Consider the following 17831-nt stretch of genomic DNA (forward strand, 5'->3'; position numbering starts at 1 on the left):
ACCAGACTGATTTCTGAGATATTTATGCTTCAGAACCTGCACCCACAACTTAATTCGATTTTTTTGGACTAATGAGTTAAACAGATTAATTGTTTGACTTTTTTTCTTTTAAAAATATTATTACATCTTTTTAACATTTTTTTACTTGATGTCTATACAAATAAAAAAAATATTTTATATACATTCATATATTTTCTTAATAAATTATGTTCTTGTATGGATACCTGGAGGGAGAGCTCGGTCTCTGGGAATCGACATCGAGTTGTTATCTTCGGTGCCGACCTTTGAGCTTTGTGGTAATCCAAGTTTTACTCTAAGAGGATGTCCAATCGCGTAGAGCTTTGAGCAAGAAACAGGGGGGAGTGTACCTGCAAAGGCACTCCGAAGCTTAAGTCAGTATTGAGAATTCAATGGATCCTTTGAAGATAAAATATCATACCTTTATAGGTGAGATAAAATAGGTCGGTTACGTTTCTATTGATCATCTGAATTGAAGAGCAATTAATAGGTTTTAATAAGTGATAATATCTGGTCGGACGTTTTTATTCCAGAAAGTAGTCCGTTGAGTCTGATTGTAACGTATAACGCTGAGTTATAACGTAAAGTGCCGAGTTATAGTGCATAATGCCGAGTTATTGTATCTAATGCCAAATTATGACATCGGATTTGTAATGGCCGTATTATAGCCCCCAAGCTTAGCCTGACTATATTTTGATAAAGTAGGTTGAGCTTTTTTAGTTATAACTCAGTGATATGAGTTATAGGTATGGAGCCCCCAGATCAACTTACTTTATTAAAATAATGAATAAATTGAATTTCAGACGTGATTTGAAGTTAACGTGTATTGGAAACTGGAAAGTGTAGTAGTCTTGTCATTGATTGTGCCTTTGATTTTTCCAATGTAATTTTGAACGTTGATTTAATAGATGCAACGGTTAGGTTTTTTCATGGAACTGAATAGTTAATTTGAATAGTTGCTGAGACGATTTTGATAAAAGTAAATTGGTTGGACGAGAATATTGAGTTAGTTCACCGTTGTTTGGTGATTTGATTGAGTTTGATCGCGCATGTGTAAACGATGCGACTTTGAATTGAAGAGTTGTCGCGAATGGATCAGTGTTTGTACTTGTATGATATGTGATTGAGTTTGTTGACTTGTTGATAGTAATAGTTCAGAATTAAAGATTGCTTTTGATTGCGCATGTGTAAACGATGCGACTATGAATTGAAGAATTATCGCGAATGGATAATTGATTAAAGATTGTGTTTGATTACGCATGTGTAAACGATGCGACTTTGAATTGAAGAATTATCGCGAATGGATAATTGATTGAAGATCGTTGATATAGATCTAATGATAGTTGATATAGATTTGACAATGACTGATAATGATTGATATAGCTCGGATAATGATTGATATAAATCTGAAACTGAGATAATAGATATAGATTTGAAAATAGAAAAACAAATATAGGTCGGCAAATAGAGATAACAGATATAGGTCGGCAAATAAAGATGACAGATATAGATCGGCAAATAGAGATAACATGTAGATTGACAAATAGAGATAACAGATATAAATCTGCAAATAGAGATTACAGATATAGATCAGCAAATAGATATAACAGATGTAGATCAGAAAATCAGATATAGATTGGCAAATAGAGATAACTGATAAAGATCGACAAATAGAGATAACTGATAAAGATCGGCAAATAGAGATAACTGATATAAATCGAAAAACAGAGATGATAGATATAGATCGGCAAATAGATATAACAGATGTAGACTGGAAAATCAGATATAGATCGGCAAATAGAGATATCAGATATAAATTGGCAAATAGAGATATCAGATATAAATTGGCAACTAGAGATAACTGATAAAGATCGGCAAATAGAGATAACATGTAAATCAGAAAGTAGAGATGACAGATATAGATCAGAAAATCAGATAACATATATAGGTCGGCAAATAGGGATAACATATAAATAAAAAAATAGAGATGACATATAGATCAGAAAAATAGAGATAATAGATATAGATCGGCAAATAGATATATCAGATATAAATTTAAAAATAGAGATGACAGATATAGATCGGAAAAATAGAGATAACAGATATAAGTTGAAAAATAGATATGACAGATATAGATCAGAAAAACAGCTATAGATCAGCAAATAGATATAACATATAGATTGGCAAATAGGGATAATAGATATAAATCAGAATATAGAGATGATTGATATAAATCGGAAAATAGATATGACTGATATAAATCGGATAATAGAGATGACTGTTATAGATCGGCGAATAGAGATTTTTTATATAAATCGGTAGTTAGAGATGATTGATATAAATCGGACAATAGATAGATATAAATTGGTAAATAGAGATAATAGATATAAATCGGAATATAGAGATGATTGATATAAATCAGAAAATAGAGATGACTGGTATAAATTGGATAATAGAGATGACTGTTATAGATAGGCGAATAGATATTTTTTATATAAATCGGCAGTTAGAGATGATTGATATAAATCGGACAATAGATATAACATATATAAATTGGCAAATAGGGATAACAGATATAAATCAAAATATAGAGATGATTGATATAAATCAGAAAATAGAGATGACTGGTATAAATCGAATAATAGAGATAACTGTTATAGATCGGCAAATAATTATACCAGAGATGATTTGAAAAATAGAGATGACAGATATTTGATCGGAAAAACAGATATAGATCGGCAAACAGATATACTAGAGTTGAATTGAAAAATAGAGATGACAGATATTGATCAGAAAAGCAGATATAGATCGGCAAATAAATATACCAGATGAATAGAGATGATAGATATTGATCAGAAAAGCAGATATAGATCGGCAAATAAATATACCAGATGAATTGAAAAATACATAAATGACAGATAATGATTGGAAAAATAGATATAGATCGGCAAATAGATATACCAGAGCTGAATTGAAAGATAGAGATGACAGATATTGATCGGAAAAATAGATATAGATCGGCAAATAATTATACCAGAGATGATTTGAAAAATACAGAGATGAGAGATAATGATTGGAAAAACAGATATAGATCGGCAAATAGATATATCAGAGTTGAATTGAAAAATAGAGATGACAGATATTGATCAGAAAAATAGATATAGATCGGCAAATAATTATACTAGAGATGATTTGAAAAATAGAGATGACAGATTTTTTTATCGGAAAAACAGATATAGATTGGCAAATAAATATAACAGATATAAATTGAAAAATCGAGATGACAGATATAGATGAGAAAAACAGATATAGATTGACAAATAGATATAACATATAAATTAGAAAATCGAGATGACAGATATAGATCGGCAAATAGATATACTAGAGTTAAATTGAAAAATAGAGATGACATATATTGATCGGAAAAACAGATATAGATCGGCAAATAATTATACCAGAGATGATTTGAAAAATAGAGATGATAGATATTTGATCGGAAAAACAGATATAGATCGGCAAATAGATATACTAGAGTTGAATTGAAAAATAGAGATGACAGATATTGATCAGAAAAACAGATATAGATCGGCAAATAATTATACTAGAGATGATTTGAAAAATAGAGATGACAGATATTTGATCGAAAAAACAGATATAGATCGGCAAATAGATATACCAGAGTTGAATTGAAAAATAGAGATGACAGATGTTGATCGGAAAAGCATGTATAGATCGGCAAATAAATATACCTGATGAATTGAAAAATAGAGATGACAGATATTAATCAAAAAAGCATATATAGATCGGCAAATAAATATACCAGAGATGATTTGAAAAATACAGAGATGACAGATAATGATCGGAAAAACAGATATAGATCGGCAAATAGATATACCATAGATGAATTGAAAAATAAAGATGACAGATATTGATTGGAAAAGCAAATATAGATCGACAAATAAATATACCAGATGAATTGATCAGAAAAGCAGATAAATATTGATCAGATAAAGCAGAAAAGCAGATATTGATCAGAAAAGTAGATATAGATCGGCAAATAAATATACCAGAGATGATTTGAAAAATACAGAGATGACAGATATTGATCAGAAAAGCAGATATAGATCGGCAAATAAATATACCAGAGATGATTTGAAAAATACAGAGATGACAGATAATGATTGGAAAAACAGATATAGATCGGCAAATAGATATACCAGATGATTTGAAAAATACAGAGATGACAGATATTGATCGGAAAAGCAGATATAGATCGGCAAATAAATATACCAGATGAATTGAAAAATAGAGATGACAGATATTGATCGGAAAAATAGATATAGATCGGCAAATAATTATACTAGAGATGATTTGAAAAATAGAGAGATGACAGATAATGATCGGAAAAACAGATATAGATCGCAAATAAATATAAACAGATATAGATCGGCCTTTTTCGGGCCTTAATGATTTACTATATGACCTTTGTTTACAAAGGTGCATGTAAGTTTGAAACCATTGGAAGGAAATGGGGCCTATAGAAAGAATGGTGTTTATTTCGAGGCCCCACGGTGGGCGCCAATTGTTCTTGTATGGATACCTGGAGGGAGAGCTTGGTCTCTGGGAATTGACGCCGAGTTGTTATCTTCGGTGCCGACCTTTGAGCTTTGTGGTAATCCGTGCTTTACTCCAAGAGGATGTCCAATCGCGTAAAGCTTTGAGCAAAAAACAGGGGGAGTGTACATGCAAAGGCACTCCGAAGCTTAAGTCGGTATTGAGAATTCAATGGATCCTTTGAAGATAAAATATCATACCTTTATAGGTGAGATAAAATAGGTCGGTTACGTTTCTATTGATCATTTGAATTGAAGAGCAATTAATAGGTTTTAATAAGTGATAATGTCTGGTCGAATGTTTTTATTCCAGGATGTAGTCCGTTGAGTCTGATTGTAACGTATAACGCCGAGTTATAATGTAAAGTGCCGAGTTATAGTGCATAATACCGAGTTATTGTATATAATGCCAGATTATGACATCGGATTTGTAACGGCCGTATCAAATTATATATCTAAAGTTTAAAAAAACTAATTAATAAAAAGAGAGTTTATATACTCAAATTAAAAAGAAAAAAAAATCAGACGAGCCAATCTAATCTTGCTCGACTCAAATCCATTTAACTTATGACTAGAGAGTTATACGAGTTAAACTAAACGGAAGCTGTTCTGGTATGGCAATGTACGTAACGGAATGTGATATTCCTCTCATTTTGACCATAGAGATATAACATAAATTAATGTGAACAGTCAAAATCTTGATAAACTACTTTGAGTGTACGTGAAAGCCAGGAGTTCACGGTAGATTTGTAACAGGTTTTATAGTTGACAAGTATATATACGCACACAATGTCCCTTCTATCCATGACCCGTGTGACTGATGTGAGATAAAAGTGTGAATGGCTGAATGCATAATTTTTAAGCGAAACCGTTTTGTTGAGTAAACTAAACATATCATCATCAATTCATCATCATTATTAAAAAATTGTTTTCCATTTCATATACATCAATTTTCCTCTATCCTTCCTAACATCCTTCTTTGTTTCTTAAATTAATCAACAACTCATAAGTTTCACAATTAAAATCATATTACATTAAATTTAGTTGGTATTAGGAAAAAAATTAAACTAGAAGAAATCAATGATTAAACGAAAACCATTTGAATTTCAATTACAATTTTAAATTTGTATCTTTTTTATGTTTTTAAAAAATAACATACATATTTAAGTTTTTTACTATTTTAAATATTAAAAGATCAATCACTGATGTACATTATTAGTAAAATATATAACTTGTTACATTTTCATATCGGTCTTGTAAATTTTTTGAAGGCATAAGACAATAAAATAGGTTGTCTTTAATATCATTAGAATCTAAATATAATTATTCAAATAAGCAATACTAATTATGTTAATAAAGAAATTTTGTAAAAAAATGTGATTTACATTTTAAATCTTTTGAGTAAATTCATTTCAAAATGTAGGAATTAGACTCAATTATGCTACATTTTTAAATGAAATATAGAATTTCACAACAAAATTAACATTCATTAAGAAAATAAATTTTAGGGGTGGCAAGATCACTATTTGGCGGGCTAGTCCCCCTTCCCGTCTATTGAAGCGATCCTAAATTTCTATCCCGTCCTACCTAATGGCAGTTTGACGGGCTCTTTTTCTCTTTTTAAAAAATTATTAAACTATTAAAATAAAAAATATATAATTTCATGAGTATTTCAATAAATTTATAATTTATAAAGACATAAAAAAATTATAATTTTCGCACCAGTTAGCGGCCAGTTCTCTTTTTTTTTTATTAATAAACCATTGAAAATTAAGTAATATATATAATTTCACAACCATTTCAATAAATTTATAATTTCTAAAGACATCAAAATTTATAATTTCTAAATTCACAATCATTAAAGTCTTTATAATTCTAAATATGTAATAAACATAATGATCAACCAAGTTTTTTAAAACAAAATAATAAAACCAATATTGTTTAAAGCAAAACAAACATTATTTAAAATATATAATTAAATATTGTCCAACTCTATCTAATCAATCAAACATAATCTAAAATATATAATTAAACATAGGTTAGTGAAGGTTGTAGAAGGCTTAGAGAAGTGGGGGTTGAATCTATGACCTTCTTTTAAGTTATTGTAATAACCCTTTTAAAACAAACTTGCTGTCTGAAACTGTTTGAACTAAGCAACGAAAAATTTATGAGACAATTTCATTTTATCTCATGAATATCAAAAAACAGGACAGAGCAGAGAAGAGAAAAGCTAACACTATCATGTATCCTGGTTCGGTTGCCTTGTGCTATGCAACCTACGTCTAGTCTCCTCCACAACAATGGAGGAATATCCACTATAGTTAAAAGTATTACATACACCAATTCCACAGGATTAACACAATCCTTTCACACTCAAGTTCTAATCTAACTTGATATTGGCTATGCTAATACCTAACTCTTCGCTCTTAATGCTAACCCAACTAAGAAAGGGGTACCTCATAGGTACAAGATATAAGACACTTAATCAACCTAAAGAAATCTGAAAATAACTCTAGGCTTTTCTCTCAAGTGTATCACTCAGCCTCTTTCCACTCATTGGCTTTTACTTGAGCTCTCTCAATATGCCTTTTCACTCAAGAAATTACAGAAAGATAAACATTGAAAAGTAAATTACAATCTGTAAAACATGAAGGAGATTGACTCTTCAACAGCCTCTTTGCTATGTGATAAACCAGATTAGCAAACCTCTGATTCAGTTCTTCATTCTGGCGGAATGCTCCTTTTACTAGGAAACATTGTCCAGTTAGATGAACTTCCTCAAAACGCTCTTCTCAAAACCAGAACCTCATAACACTGGTTATCTCTCCTTTTCTTCTGAATGGTAAACTAACTTCTTTTATCTCCTTGCATGTTGCTGGGTTGCTCTCCCTAGGTCAACCCTTGAGCAGTGTGCTTCACCAACCCACCATCTCACTTTTTTCTGATTAATCCTTGGAATGGAAACTTTTGCTCTGACCTTTTCTTGTTGACCAAAAATCATAGGAAAGCAGAAAACAGATATCCTCAATGGTAAACCCAGATCTTGGCCATTGAGAAACTACTTAGTCCCCAAAACTCATTTGTGATTGCTCGAAGAAGAAAGGGAAAGCGACGCTGAGATTGAGAGAGACAGAGACGGTGCGACGCGAGAAAGGAGGCGAGCCGTCACATCACTGTCGCCGAGTTGCGCGTTGTCACCGCCGCGTGCTCCGTCGCCGCTGTTAGAGGAGGATGGCCGAGCCTCTGTTGCTGGAAAACGGTGCTGCCGTAGTTAAGGGCCACTGCCGGTAAGGTTTTTGAGTTTGGTTTCTATTCTCTTGAATTCCAAAAACATTATTGTCGCTGCTTGGCTATTTCAGTTGCTGTCAGTAGAGACTCGGGCCGCCGCCGTCACTTGAGGTAGCCGCCAGAGTTGCTACCGCTCCGTTACCTCATTTCTTTTTAGACACAGTGAGTTATTCTAGCCTTGAAACCCTTACTGCTATTGTTCTGCTATAGATTTTTTAGAATTTCGGGATGTTGGCGTTCTAGGGCCGAGTTCCAGTAATTGCATGATTGAAATAAAAGCTGTTTCTGTCGTTGTGGAAGTAAACGGAGCGGCGGATGCAGCTGCCGTTGAGTGCGAGTCGAGGGAAAAAAGGTTTTTTTGACGTATTTGATCTATGGGTTTTGATTATTCGAGGTAGGGGTGCTTTTTCTTAAACTTGTTTTACTTTCCAGAGTTGTTATAAATCGATATTAATGCGTGAGATACATTTTTTGTGATTTCGTAAGTCTTATGAATTGAATTGAGTTGTTTTGGAAGAATGAGATTATTAGTTTGATTGATAGATTGATCGATTGAGAAAGTTGGGTATTTTGATTAGTTGATTGATGTTGTTAAAATGGTTTTCCTTGAATTATTGAAAGAGATTTATTATTGGCATTTAGTTTAATTTTGGAAACGATTTGATTTTAGAAAAGATTTAGTATTAAAATTTAATTTGATATCGAACCCGATTTGATATCGGAATTTGATTTTAAAACAAATTTGGAAAGGACTTAGTATTTGAAAACGGTTTGCTTATTGAGAATAATTTACTATTTTGGAAATGGTTCGAATAGGGTTTGAGGAACGGTTTGGTCTGAAACTGTTTGAGAAAACCGAGAGTTCTTAATTATTGATTGATGCTGTTGAATAAGGTTGATTTAGATTGCGATTTATAGGATTGGTTGATTGGATTGTGGATTTTGCAATTTCCTTGGGTTGAGTGTGGTTGTTGTAAAATTGTTATTGGAAGTGATTTGAATGATTAACAGGTTTTTGGTTTAATTTGGTTGGGACCCGAAAAGGGTGGCAATGTCCGAGTTTTAGAGGAGGTGCTGCCGAAATTTTAAGTTTTATTTGAAGTAATTACTTAAAAAGATTTGTTTTTAAACATTATATGTTTTAAGATTGATTTATTTATCAAAGAAAGAATTATGTTTGAACTTGGGATTGTTAATGAATGGGATGGAAAGAAGGATGATGAGGATTGATGTTGAAATATGATTTTTGAATGAATTTGGAAATGAGATTTGGATTGATGAATGATTATGATGTTGAGAATGTTGAGATATGATCTTTGAATTATTTATATGGCTTATGAATTTGAAATATCTGAGATACGAGGTTCCCTGGATTAAGTGCCGTGGCTTGCCATCACGTGTACCAGGTTGAAAACTCGATACTCTGTTGACCCTACGACGTAAGTGTGACCGGGCACTATATAAATTCCCGGGAATGTTACCCCCATTGAGCAATATTGATTATTTGAGAAAAAGCTATGCATAGACTCTTGGGGATGCACGTCGATATATATATATATATATATATATATTATGAGATATTATGTAAGGAGTCTTGTATATGAATCTATGCTTGCTTGTATTTTTCTTAAGATAACGTATTTATTTCCGGTTTTAAAAGAAATTAGTGATACAGTATTGAGTCACAGGCTCCTATTTTAATATTTAGTATGTAAAGTAGTCGTAATACTTCTTGCTATCAGAGTAGCGCAGCCGGAAGCGTGATTTCTGATAGTGGGGGTGTTACAATTAGTCCCTGAACTAATTTCTGTGAACGACATGTTGATTATGTACATTAATTTGTCAAGATTTGGACTCCTCGCTTAGTTTCATGTGACTAAGATTTACTAAAACTCCTATAAATTTGACGGACTCCCAACATCCTCACAAAAACGATAATAACAAGTTTAATTTGAAAATTTTGGAACTTTGGAACAGCAATCAAGCTTCTAAAACTCTAATAGGTCTCGATCACATAGAATCTGAGCGAGAAATCCAAATCGCAGTATGTTAATGTAACAAATCAACACATCGTTAATGAAAATCAGCTCAAGGACTAATACGAATTACGATTACAAATTTTAGAGTCTAATTTGAGTTAAAATTTTGAGAGTCAAATTAAATTCGACCTAAATTTCAAAAGTCAAATTGAGTATTAACTCAGCTATTTCAATTCAAAAAAAAAAAAAAGTAGTTGGGTACCACGTGATGATCTCGCTAGTATCATCATATCTTCGAACCAAAATGTTAGTGTGTTATTATAATTAATGATACTTATTGTATATTTATAAGTGATCTTATCATTCTTATATAAATTTCATTATTAAAATTAAACATGAAGTAGTTTGACTGGGTGTGTGAGTTGTTTGTTGGATGACAATGGAGTCTACCACCATATATGAGTCTGCTGGTCTTATTTAATTGACTATATTAGATGAGTTTAGTAGATGGCGGCAACCATATTTGATTAAGATATATAACATGTTAGTTAAAACGTATTTGATTAAGATATTCCACTATTTATGTCCACATCAGCATGCAATAATACATCCCCTCTAGTAGTCTAGTGTATGTATAGTAAGAGGCATATGTCGTTATCATATTCTTCATTGGCAACTATATAAATATTATTATGTCGGCTTTTTTTAATATATATATATATATATATATAATATACTTTCTTGTTAAGATTTACAGGTAAACGAGAAAAAGGACAAAAAAATATATATATATATAAACCAAGTGAGATCAAATTTATGTAGATCTCCTAAGTTAAAAAGTTAAAAAGTTAAAAAGTGTTACTACATGTTCCAATTTACATATTTATATAAATTGACACCGTTACTTTTGTTTAGTATTTTAGTTAGTAAATTCAATTATATTGTATTTGAAATTTGAGTAAATATATTTTTTAATAAATTTTTTTAATAAATATATTTAAATTATACTACAAAAAATATTTTATTCTATGCAAAATAATTTAAAAAAATTAAAAGATGTTAAGAGTACTATAAAAATTTGTAATGTCCTAGTGGCGTAGGTCAATACATGATAAACCGAACCTATTAGATTCGATTTATGTCTTTTTGCTCATTGCTTATAAATTGAATTTAACCAATTAGATTTACTAAAAGAGAAAAAACAAGCGTAAATTTAAACAGCCTTCTTCGATTTACTATTTATTCACGTGCATGTAAATCGAATAATCTCATTCGATTTACTATGGAAGTCACCATGCAGGTATAAATCGAATCAATTCTATACGATTTGTATGTAATCTTAGTAATTCGACTAACACTAATTCAATTTACTAGTTAAAATGTTAAATCGAACGTAGCTGTATCGATTTATATAGATATATAAATTGAAATATGTACGTAACACTTTTTAATTTGGGGATCTACATAAATTTAATCTTCACTTGGTTTATTATTTATGTTTTTTTTTTTTTTGAGAAAAACATAATTGAAAAAAATATATATTATTTTTATTAAGTTTAAAAGGCCTAAAATGCTATTTTTAGGATCGAAGTTCTGTATTTAAAAATAAGAGTTTATTATAAAAGATTAAAATACTATTTTTGTGTTGATTATAAAAGGAGAAAATATTTTTCTAAATAATTATATAAAGAATAAAATATCCTTTAAGAATTAAGATTGATTAATTTGTATTATAAAATAGAAATCTAAATTTAGTATTAAAAAGACTAACATATACCATGTAAGTTAATTTTGAAAAGATGAAAATTTTCTTTTAGAATGAAGGTTGTTTAATTGTACTAGCTAGACATTAGAAATTTGTGTTTGATTATAAAAAAAATTTAAAATACAAGTTTGGTTAATTTATTAAACTAAAATACCCCATTCAAGATTAATTTAAGAGACTTAAATGCCCTTTTAAAACTAATATTCTTTAACTAATTTCATTTTAGAAAGACTAAAACACCCCATTTAGGATTAACTTTAATGATAAACCACAAAAATCGTATACAAAAGTTTATATTGCTCAACAAAAAACTTTAAAAAATATAAATGACAAATATATGATCAAACATTTCCATTATTAAAATTTAGTGATTTTATTCCAAATAATTTTTTTTTTTTTTGTGAAAAACTGAAAAAGAAGTCTTGTGATCAAAGCTTGCTATGATATTTGCATGCAATTCTAAATACTTATCTAAATATTTAGACAAAAAATTGGATATAAGTATTTTATTTGCTAAATACAAAATCGGTTTTTGTTGCTTGTTAAAAAAAGATATTTTTGTTCGTTGGTTTTCGTCACATATATTTTGTTGTCACGTTTTTTATTTTTTCGAAGTCTTATTTGTTTTGCGTTATTTTTTGGTTATTTTTATCAATAAAATTAAAATTTAAATATGATTTTGATGTTAATTTATCCCAATATAAAGAATAAAAATATACTTTTTTTAGAGTTAAAGTTGTTTAATTGAATTAAAAAATAAAAATTTGAATTTCATTACAAAAGTAGTAGATACCGGCGGTTTCAAGAAATGTTGCTGTTTTTTAAATTAAAAATATTATTTGTACACTAAAATCAATCACTAAAATTAGTTATTAATGTATTTATATATAAATACATATATGATTTAATTTATTTTTAATATGTATTTTTATTCTAATATGTATATTGTACTGATAATTAATTTTAAAAGTTAATTTTAGTGTACATGTAGCATAATCGTTCTAAACGTATTCTGTTTGTAGAGTTATATATAACTAAATAACCTAAAACCACTACAAAAAAAACACCCATTCAGGTTCACTTTAAAAGTGTAGCCCAAAGTAAAAAAAATGATGCCTTAGGCTAAGGCTACGCTTTTCGGGCTACGGAAACGCTTTAGTGGGGATGCCTATTCGGCCATTGCCTATTCTCAAAGGCTACACTTTTCTGCACCAAGGGCTACGCTTTTGGCGTTTGGAAATAGGGTGCGCATTTCAAGTGATGCTGGCCAGGACCCAAGGCTACGCTTTTCAACTTCTATTTTTACCAGAATATGCTACACTTTTCAACGCTACTGCATCACCTATAAAGCGTAGCTACATTGTATACCATATCTACTTTATATAAGTGTAGCCTTAGGTCCTTCATTATTTTTTTTTATTTTCTATATATATATATATATATATAATAATCTTTTTTTTTTTAAAACGTGTACCCATAGATATCAACATACGGCTACGCTTTATAAGTGATTTCTATAATACCTAAGGCTACACTTTTTAAATGATACCACAATTGTGTTTCCTTTTCTCTTATAAAAAGACAACATGGATATTTTTGAATAGGCTACGCTTTTTAAATGTAACTTAAAAAAAGTATAGCTAAATGGATATTTTTCTTGTAATGTACTGAATATATTTGAACAACTATATATGCTACTTTAATGTGTAACATAAGTTGTGAGTAGAACAATACACAATATTATATATGAAATTGAATTTTATTCCGTATTTGCTACAACGCAAGATGACATGTTTTTTCTATAAGGTTAATTTTATTATATTCAAGATTGTACCGCGTATAATAACATATTAAAAATTATACAAGAAAGTAACATTAAGTATTATATCATTACATGAGACACTTCAAACACACGACAACATATATAAAAAACTAGAAACATAATACTCCAAGCCTTGTACTATCATACCTAATATATACTTTTTGGCTCTTTCTTAAATGGAACCTCGTGAAGGTGCTTATAGCTGTATTTAGACTAAAATGCAACCCAAATATTGGTATGTGTCATGTTCCTCAATTGAAAAGAATATGATATATTTTTTACCAACAATTACAAATTTTGAAATTGAATCTTCACATCAAGAATTAACTTTAGACATCTTTGTCCAAGTTTTTACTCATCTAATAATATTCTATATGGGCCAATCAGAACCATATTTTGGAGTAAAAGAAAATTATTAAAAAATAACATAGTTGTATATATGCAAAGACATATAACTATGTGCATCATATGGCCACGCTGCGGAGAACAACAGTTTCAATAGTAAGACCAGGACCAAATCCAAAAAGCACACCCCAATCAAGTCCTTCTCCAGTGGTTTTAAGTCCATTTTCAAGAGACTTCTTCCTCATCAAATCCATAATGAAGAATACACATGCACTTGACATGTTACCGTAATTACTAAGCACATCTCTGGTTGCTTTCATCTTCTCTGGTTTCAAATTTACCTTCTGTTCAACCTGGTCCAGAATTGCACGTCCACCAGGGTGTGCAATCCAAAATATTGAATTATAATCAGATATACCCAACGGATCAAAAGCTTTACTGAGTGCTTCGTTGATATTTTGCGAAATAATATCAGGGACACTCTTGTTAAGATAGAATGTAAGCCCAACTTCACGAAGGAGACCACCAATGGCTCCATGGCTGCCAGGGACAAGTTTTTGATCAGTCGAAACAAGCTCAAAGATAGGCTTCTCAACCTCTGGCACAGGATCAGAACCAATGATAATCGCAGCAGCTCCATCCGCAAACAATGCTTGCCCTACAAGACTATCCATGTCTGTCTCACTAGGACCACGGAAAGTGACTGCAGTATTCTCAGAACAAACGATAAGCACACGAGCATCCTTGTTGTTTTCAGCCAAGTCCTTAGCCAAACGAAGAACAGTGCCGCCAGCGAAGCAACCTTGGTGGTACATCATGTACCTCTTGACGCTTGGGTCGAGCCCTAAGAGTACGATGAGTTCGTAATCAACGCCAGGCAACGCAACACCGCTGGTGGTGCAGAAGATCAAATGTGTGATCTTAGACATTGGCTGACCCCATTCTTTGATTGCCTTAGTTGCAGCCTCTTTTCCAACCCTTGGTACCTCCCTGATCATCATGTCTTCCCTTGCATCCAAGGACGGTGCTTTGTATGCGCACATGTTAGGATTCTCCTTCAGTATTTCTTCCGTTAAATACATATGTCTGTTCTTGATCTGTGTTCTCTCACCTGAAATAATAATATGTAATTCACATCCATGAGTATTCTTTTTCAAACTTAAAACATCATCCACTTATATATTAAAAAAAATTGGGTTTTGACATTTTAAATTCCGTTCAATTTGCATATCAAACCTTTCAAGTTATTCATGTAGTGATTTAATTTAAACTTTCAGGTTTGATTTTAATAGTTTATCTAAATTTAGTTATAGATATAATGTATTAAATCTAATTATATATGAGTAAATAAATAAGTATGTGAAAGATCAAGAAAGTATATATGACCAAAATAAATTTGTTTATGTTTAGAAACATAGGAAAATAGTAACTTGTTAAGTAGTTATTGTTATTACTATGAGTTGGATATATATCATATTAAGGTACACGGTATAATATGTTAATTGTTGTGTATCAATAATCAATATCAAAGTAAAATAATGAATTTTAGGTTGATAAATATTAAATTAAATAATATTAAAATATTTGATAACAATACTTACAAATACGTTGAAATTTTTTCTTTAAGTCGGTCATGTGTTCGCTATTGGTTACTCTGAAATAATAATCTGCATATGTACTCTGATCAATACAATTTGCTGGATTTGCTGTGCCAATCGCCAACACGGTTGCTGGGCCTTCTGCCCTTTGTTGAACCTTGCGGATGTCATTCACACCCACCATGTTTTCTTAGCTAAGTTTTTTGGGATAGCAATAAGCTCAGATATGTTCTTTGGAATAACAAATGTATTTTGATTTGATGAAGACTTAGACAGGGGTGGGGGGATATTTATATGCTTGAGAGTAGGGGCATATGTGGAATTAAATAGAAAGCGTGCTCAAACGGTCAGCAGTGCTCGAAAACGATGTTCTCTGACTTCTTAGTTGTTCTTCTTTGACTTTGGTTTATTTTTATTTTGTGTTTGGTAGAATATAGTAGTATTTTTATTTCTCGTATTTGTTTTTTTATGGCCGAAAAGATTTCAGCATGACATGGATAAATGGTACTAACGAAGCACGTCTGCCTACTCTGCCTACTGCATCTGTTCAAGTAGCCGTCACATATAAAACAATAAAACAACGAAGAAGTCAGAATACATCTGCTGACGGTTTGAATCCAGGAACATTATTACGAGTTTACTACACTTTGAGTTGTTGAGCACGTTTTATATATATTATGTTCCAATAACTCCTCCATTATAATTCCACTTATGCCCCTAATCTGATGCATATAAATATCCCCCCTCTCCGTGCCTAATTCTTCACCAAAATACCAAACACATAGCTAATAAGCTTTGCTATCCCAAAGAACATAGCCAAGCTTTGCTATCCAAAAAACACTTCTAAGAAAAGATGGTGTCTGTGAGTGAGATCCGCAACGTTCAAAGGGCAGAAGGCCCTGCAACTGTATTGGCAATTGGCACGGCAAATCCATCAAATTGTGTTGATCAGAGTACATATGCTGATTACTATTTCAGAGTAACTAATAGCGAGCACATGACTGATCTCAAGAAAAAATTTCAGCGTATTTGTATGTATTTTTATTAAGTGTTTTTAGTTTTATTTTGTTTAATATTTATTAAAAAAATTATCATTTTACTTTTATATTAATTAAAATGCAAAATTAACATATTATACAACATATCATATTCACCGTTTGATATTAATAGTAATAACTACTTAATAATAACATTATTTTTATAATTACAAATTTGGATAAACTATATATTCAAATGGTACTTAAAGATTTAAGTCACTACGAAAATAACTCAAGAATAACATTATTGCTATATATTTCATTTTCTAGACTTAATCAAAGGTAATGATAGATGCAATTTACAATTTATTATTTCAGGTGAAAGAACACAGATAAAAAACAGACATATGTACTTAACGGAAGAAATACTGAAAGAGAATCCTAACATGTGTGCATACAAGGCACCGTCGTTGGATGCAAGGGAAGATATGATGATCAGGGAGGTACCAAGAGTTGGAAAAGAGGCTGCAACCAAGGCCATCAAAGAATGGGGACAGCCAATGTCTAAAATCACACATTTGATCTTCTGCACCACCAGCGGTGTTGCGTTGCCTGGCGTTGATTATGAACTCATCGTACTCTTAGGACTCGACCCATGCGTCAAGAGGTACATGATGTACCACCAAGGCTGCTTCGCTGGCGGCACTGTTCTTCGTTTGGCTAAGGACTTGGCTGAAAACAACAAGGATGCTCGTGTTCTTATCGTTTGTTCTGAGAATACCGCAGTCACTTTCCGTGGTCCTAGTGAGACAGACATGGATAGTCTTGTAGGACAAGCATTGTTTGCGGATGGAGCTGCTGCGATTATCATTGGTTCTGATCCTGTGCCAGAGGTTGAGAAGCCTATCTTTGAGATTGTTTCGACCGATCAAAAACTCGTCCCTGGCAGCCATGGAGCTATCGGTGGTCTCCTTCGTGAAGTTGGGCTTACATTCTATCTTAACAAGAGTGTTCCTGATATTATTTCGCAAAATATCAACGACGCACTCAGTAAAGCTTTTGATCCATTGGGTATATCTGATTATAACTCAATATTTTGGATTGCACACCCTGGTGGACGTGCAATTTTGGACCAGGTTGAACAGAAGGTGAACTTGAAACCAGAAAAAATGAAAGCTACTAGAGATGTGCTTAGTAATTATGGTAATATGTCAAGTGCATGTGTGTTCTTCATCATGGATTTGATGAGGAAGAAGTCTCTTGAAGAAGGACTTAAAACCACCGGTGAAGGACTTGATTGGGGTGTGCTTTTTGGCTTTGGTCCTGGTCTCACCATTGAAACTGTTGTTCTTCGCAGTGTGACCATCTGATATACTTAATTATATATCTATCTCTGCAGATATATGATTGTGTTATTTTTTAATAG

The 17831-nt window shown here is 31.6% G+C and overlaps 2 protein-coding genes across 2 annotated transcripts; one reads left to right on the forward strand and one right to left on the reverse strand.

The window, feature by feature from the left end:
* On the reverse strand, positions 13578-15682 carry LOC107638892 (stilbene synthase 3). The gene is made up of 2 exons (XM_016342291.2): positions 15432-15682; positions 13578-14941 (listed from the first exon to the last, which is right to left on the reverse strand). Exons 1-2 carry the CDS (start codon positions 15610-15612, stop codon positions 13950-13952), a joined length of 1173 nt encoding a protein of 390 aa, XP_016197777.1. The 5' UTR covers positions 15613-15682; the 3' UTR covers positions 13578-13949.
* LOC107638898 (stilbene synthase 3-like) lies at positions 16183-17831 on the forward strand. Its single transcript, XM_016342298.2, has 2 exons — positions 16183-16459; positions 16784-17831. The coding sequence occupies exons 1-2, from the start codon at positions 16282-16284 to the stop codon at positions 17773-17775; spliced, it is 1170 nt and encodes a 389-aa protein (XP_016197784.1). The 5' UTR covers positions 16183-16281; the 3' UTR covers positions 17776-17831.

Source organism: Arachis ipaensis, chromosome B04 (assembly GCF_000816755.2).
Source record: "Arachis ipaensis cultivar K30076 chromosome B04, Araip1.1, whole genome shotgun sequence".
Taxonomy (NCBI): domain Eukaryota; kingdom Viridiplantae; phylum Streptophyta; class Magnoliopsida; order Fabales; family Fabaceae; genus Arachis; species Arachis ipaensis.

Bases quoted from the DNA above. Each gene is read 5' to 3' on its own strand.
- LOC107638892 (XM_016342291.2), bottom strand. From the start codon at position 15,612: ATGGTGGGTGTGAATGACATCCGCAAGGTTCAACAAAGGGCAGAAGGC. The intron at 14,942-15,431 runs GTAAGTATTGTT...TTATTATTTCAG, and splicing joins GAAAAAATTTCAACGTATTT to GTGAGAGAACACAGATCAAG.
- LOC107638898 (XM_016342298.2), top strand. From the start codon at position 16,282: ATGGTGTCTGTGAGTGAGATCCGCAACGTTCAAAGGGCAGAAGGCCCT. The intron at 16,460-16,783 runs GTATGTATTTTT...TTATTATTTCAG, and splicing joins GAAAAAATTTCAGCGTATTT to GTGAAAGAACACAGATAAAA.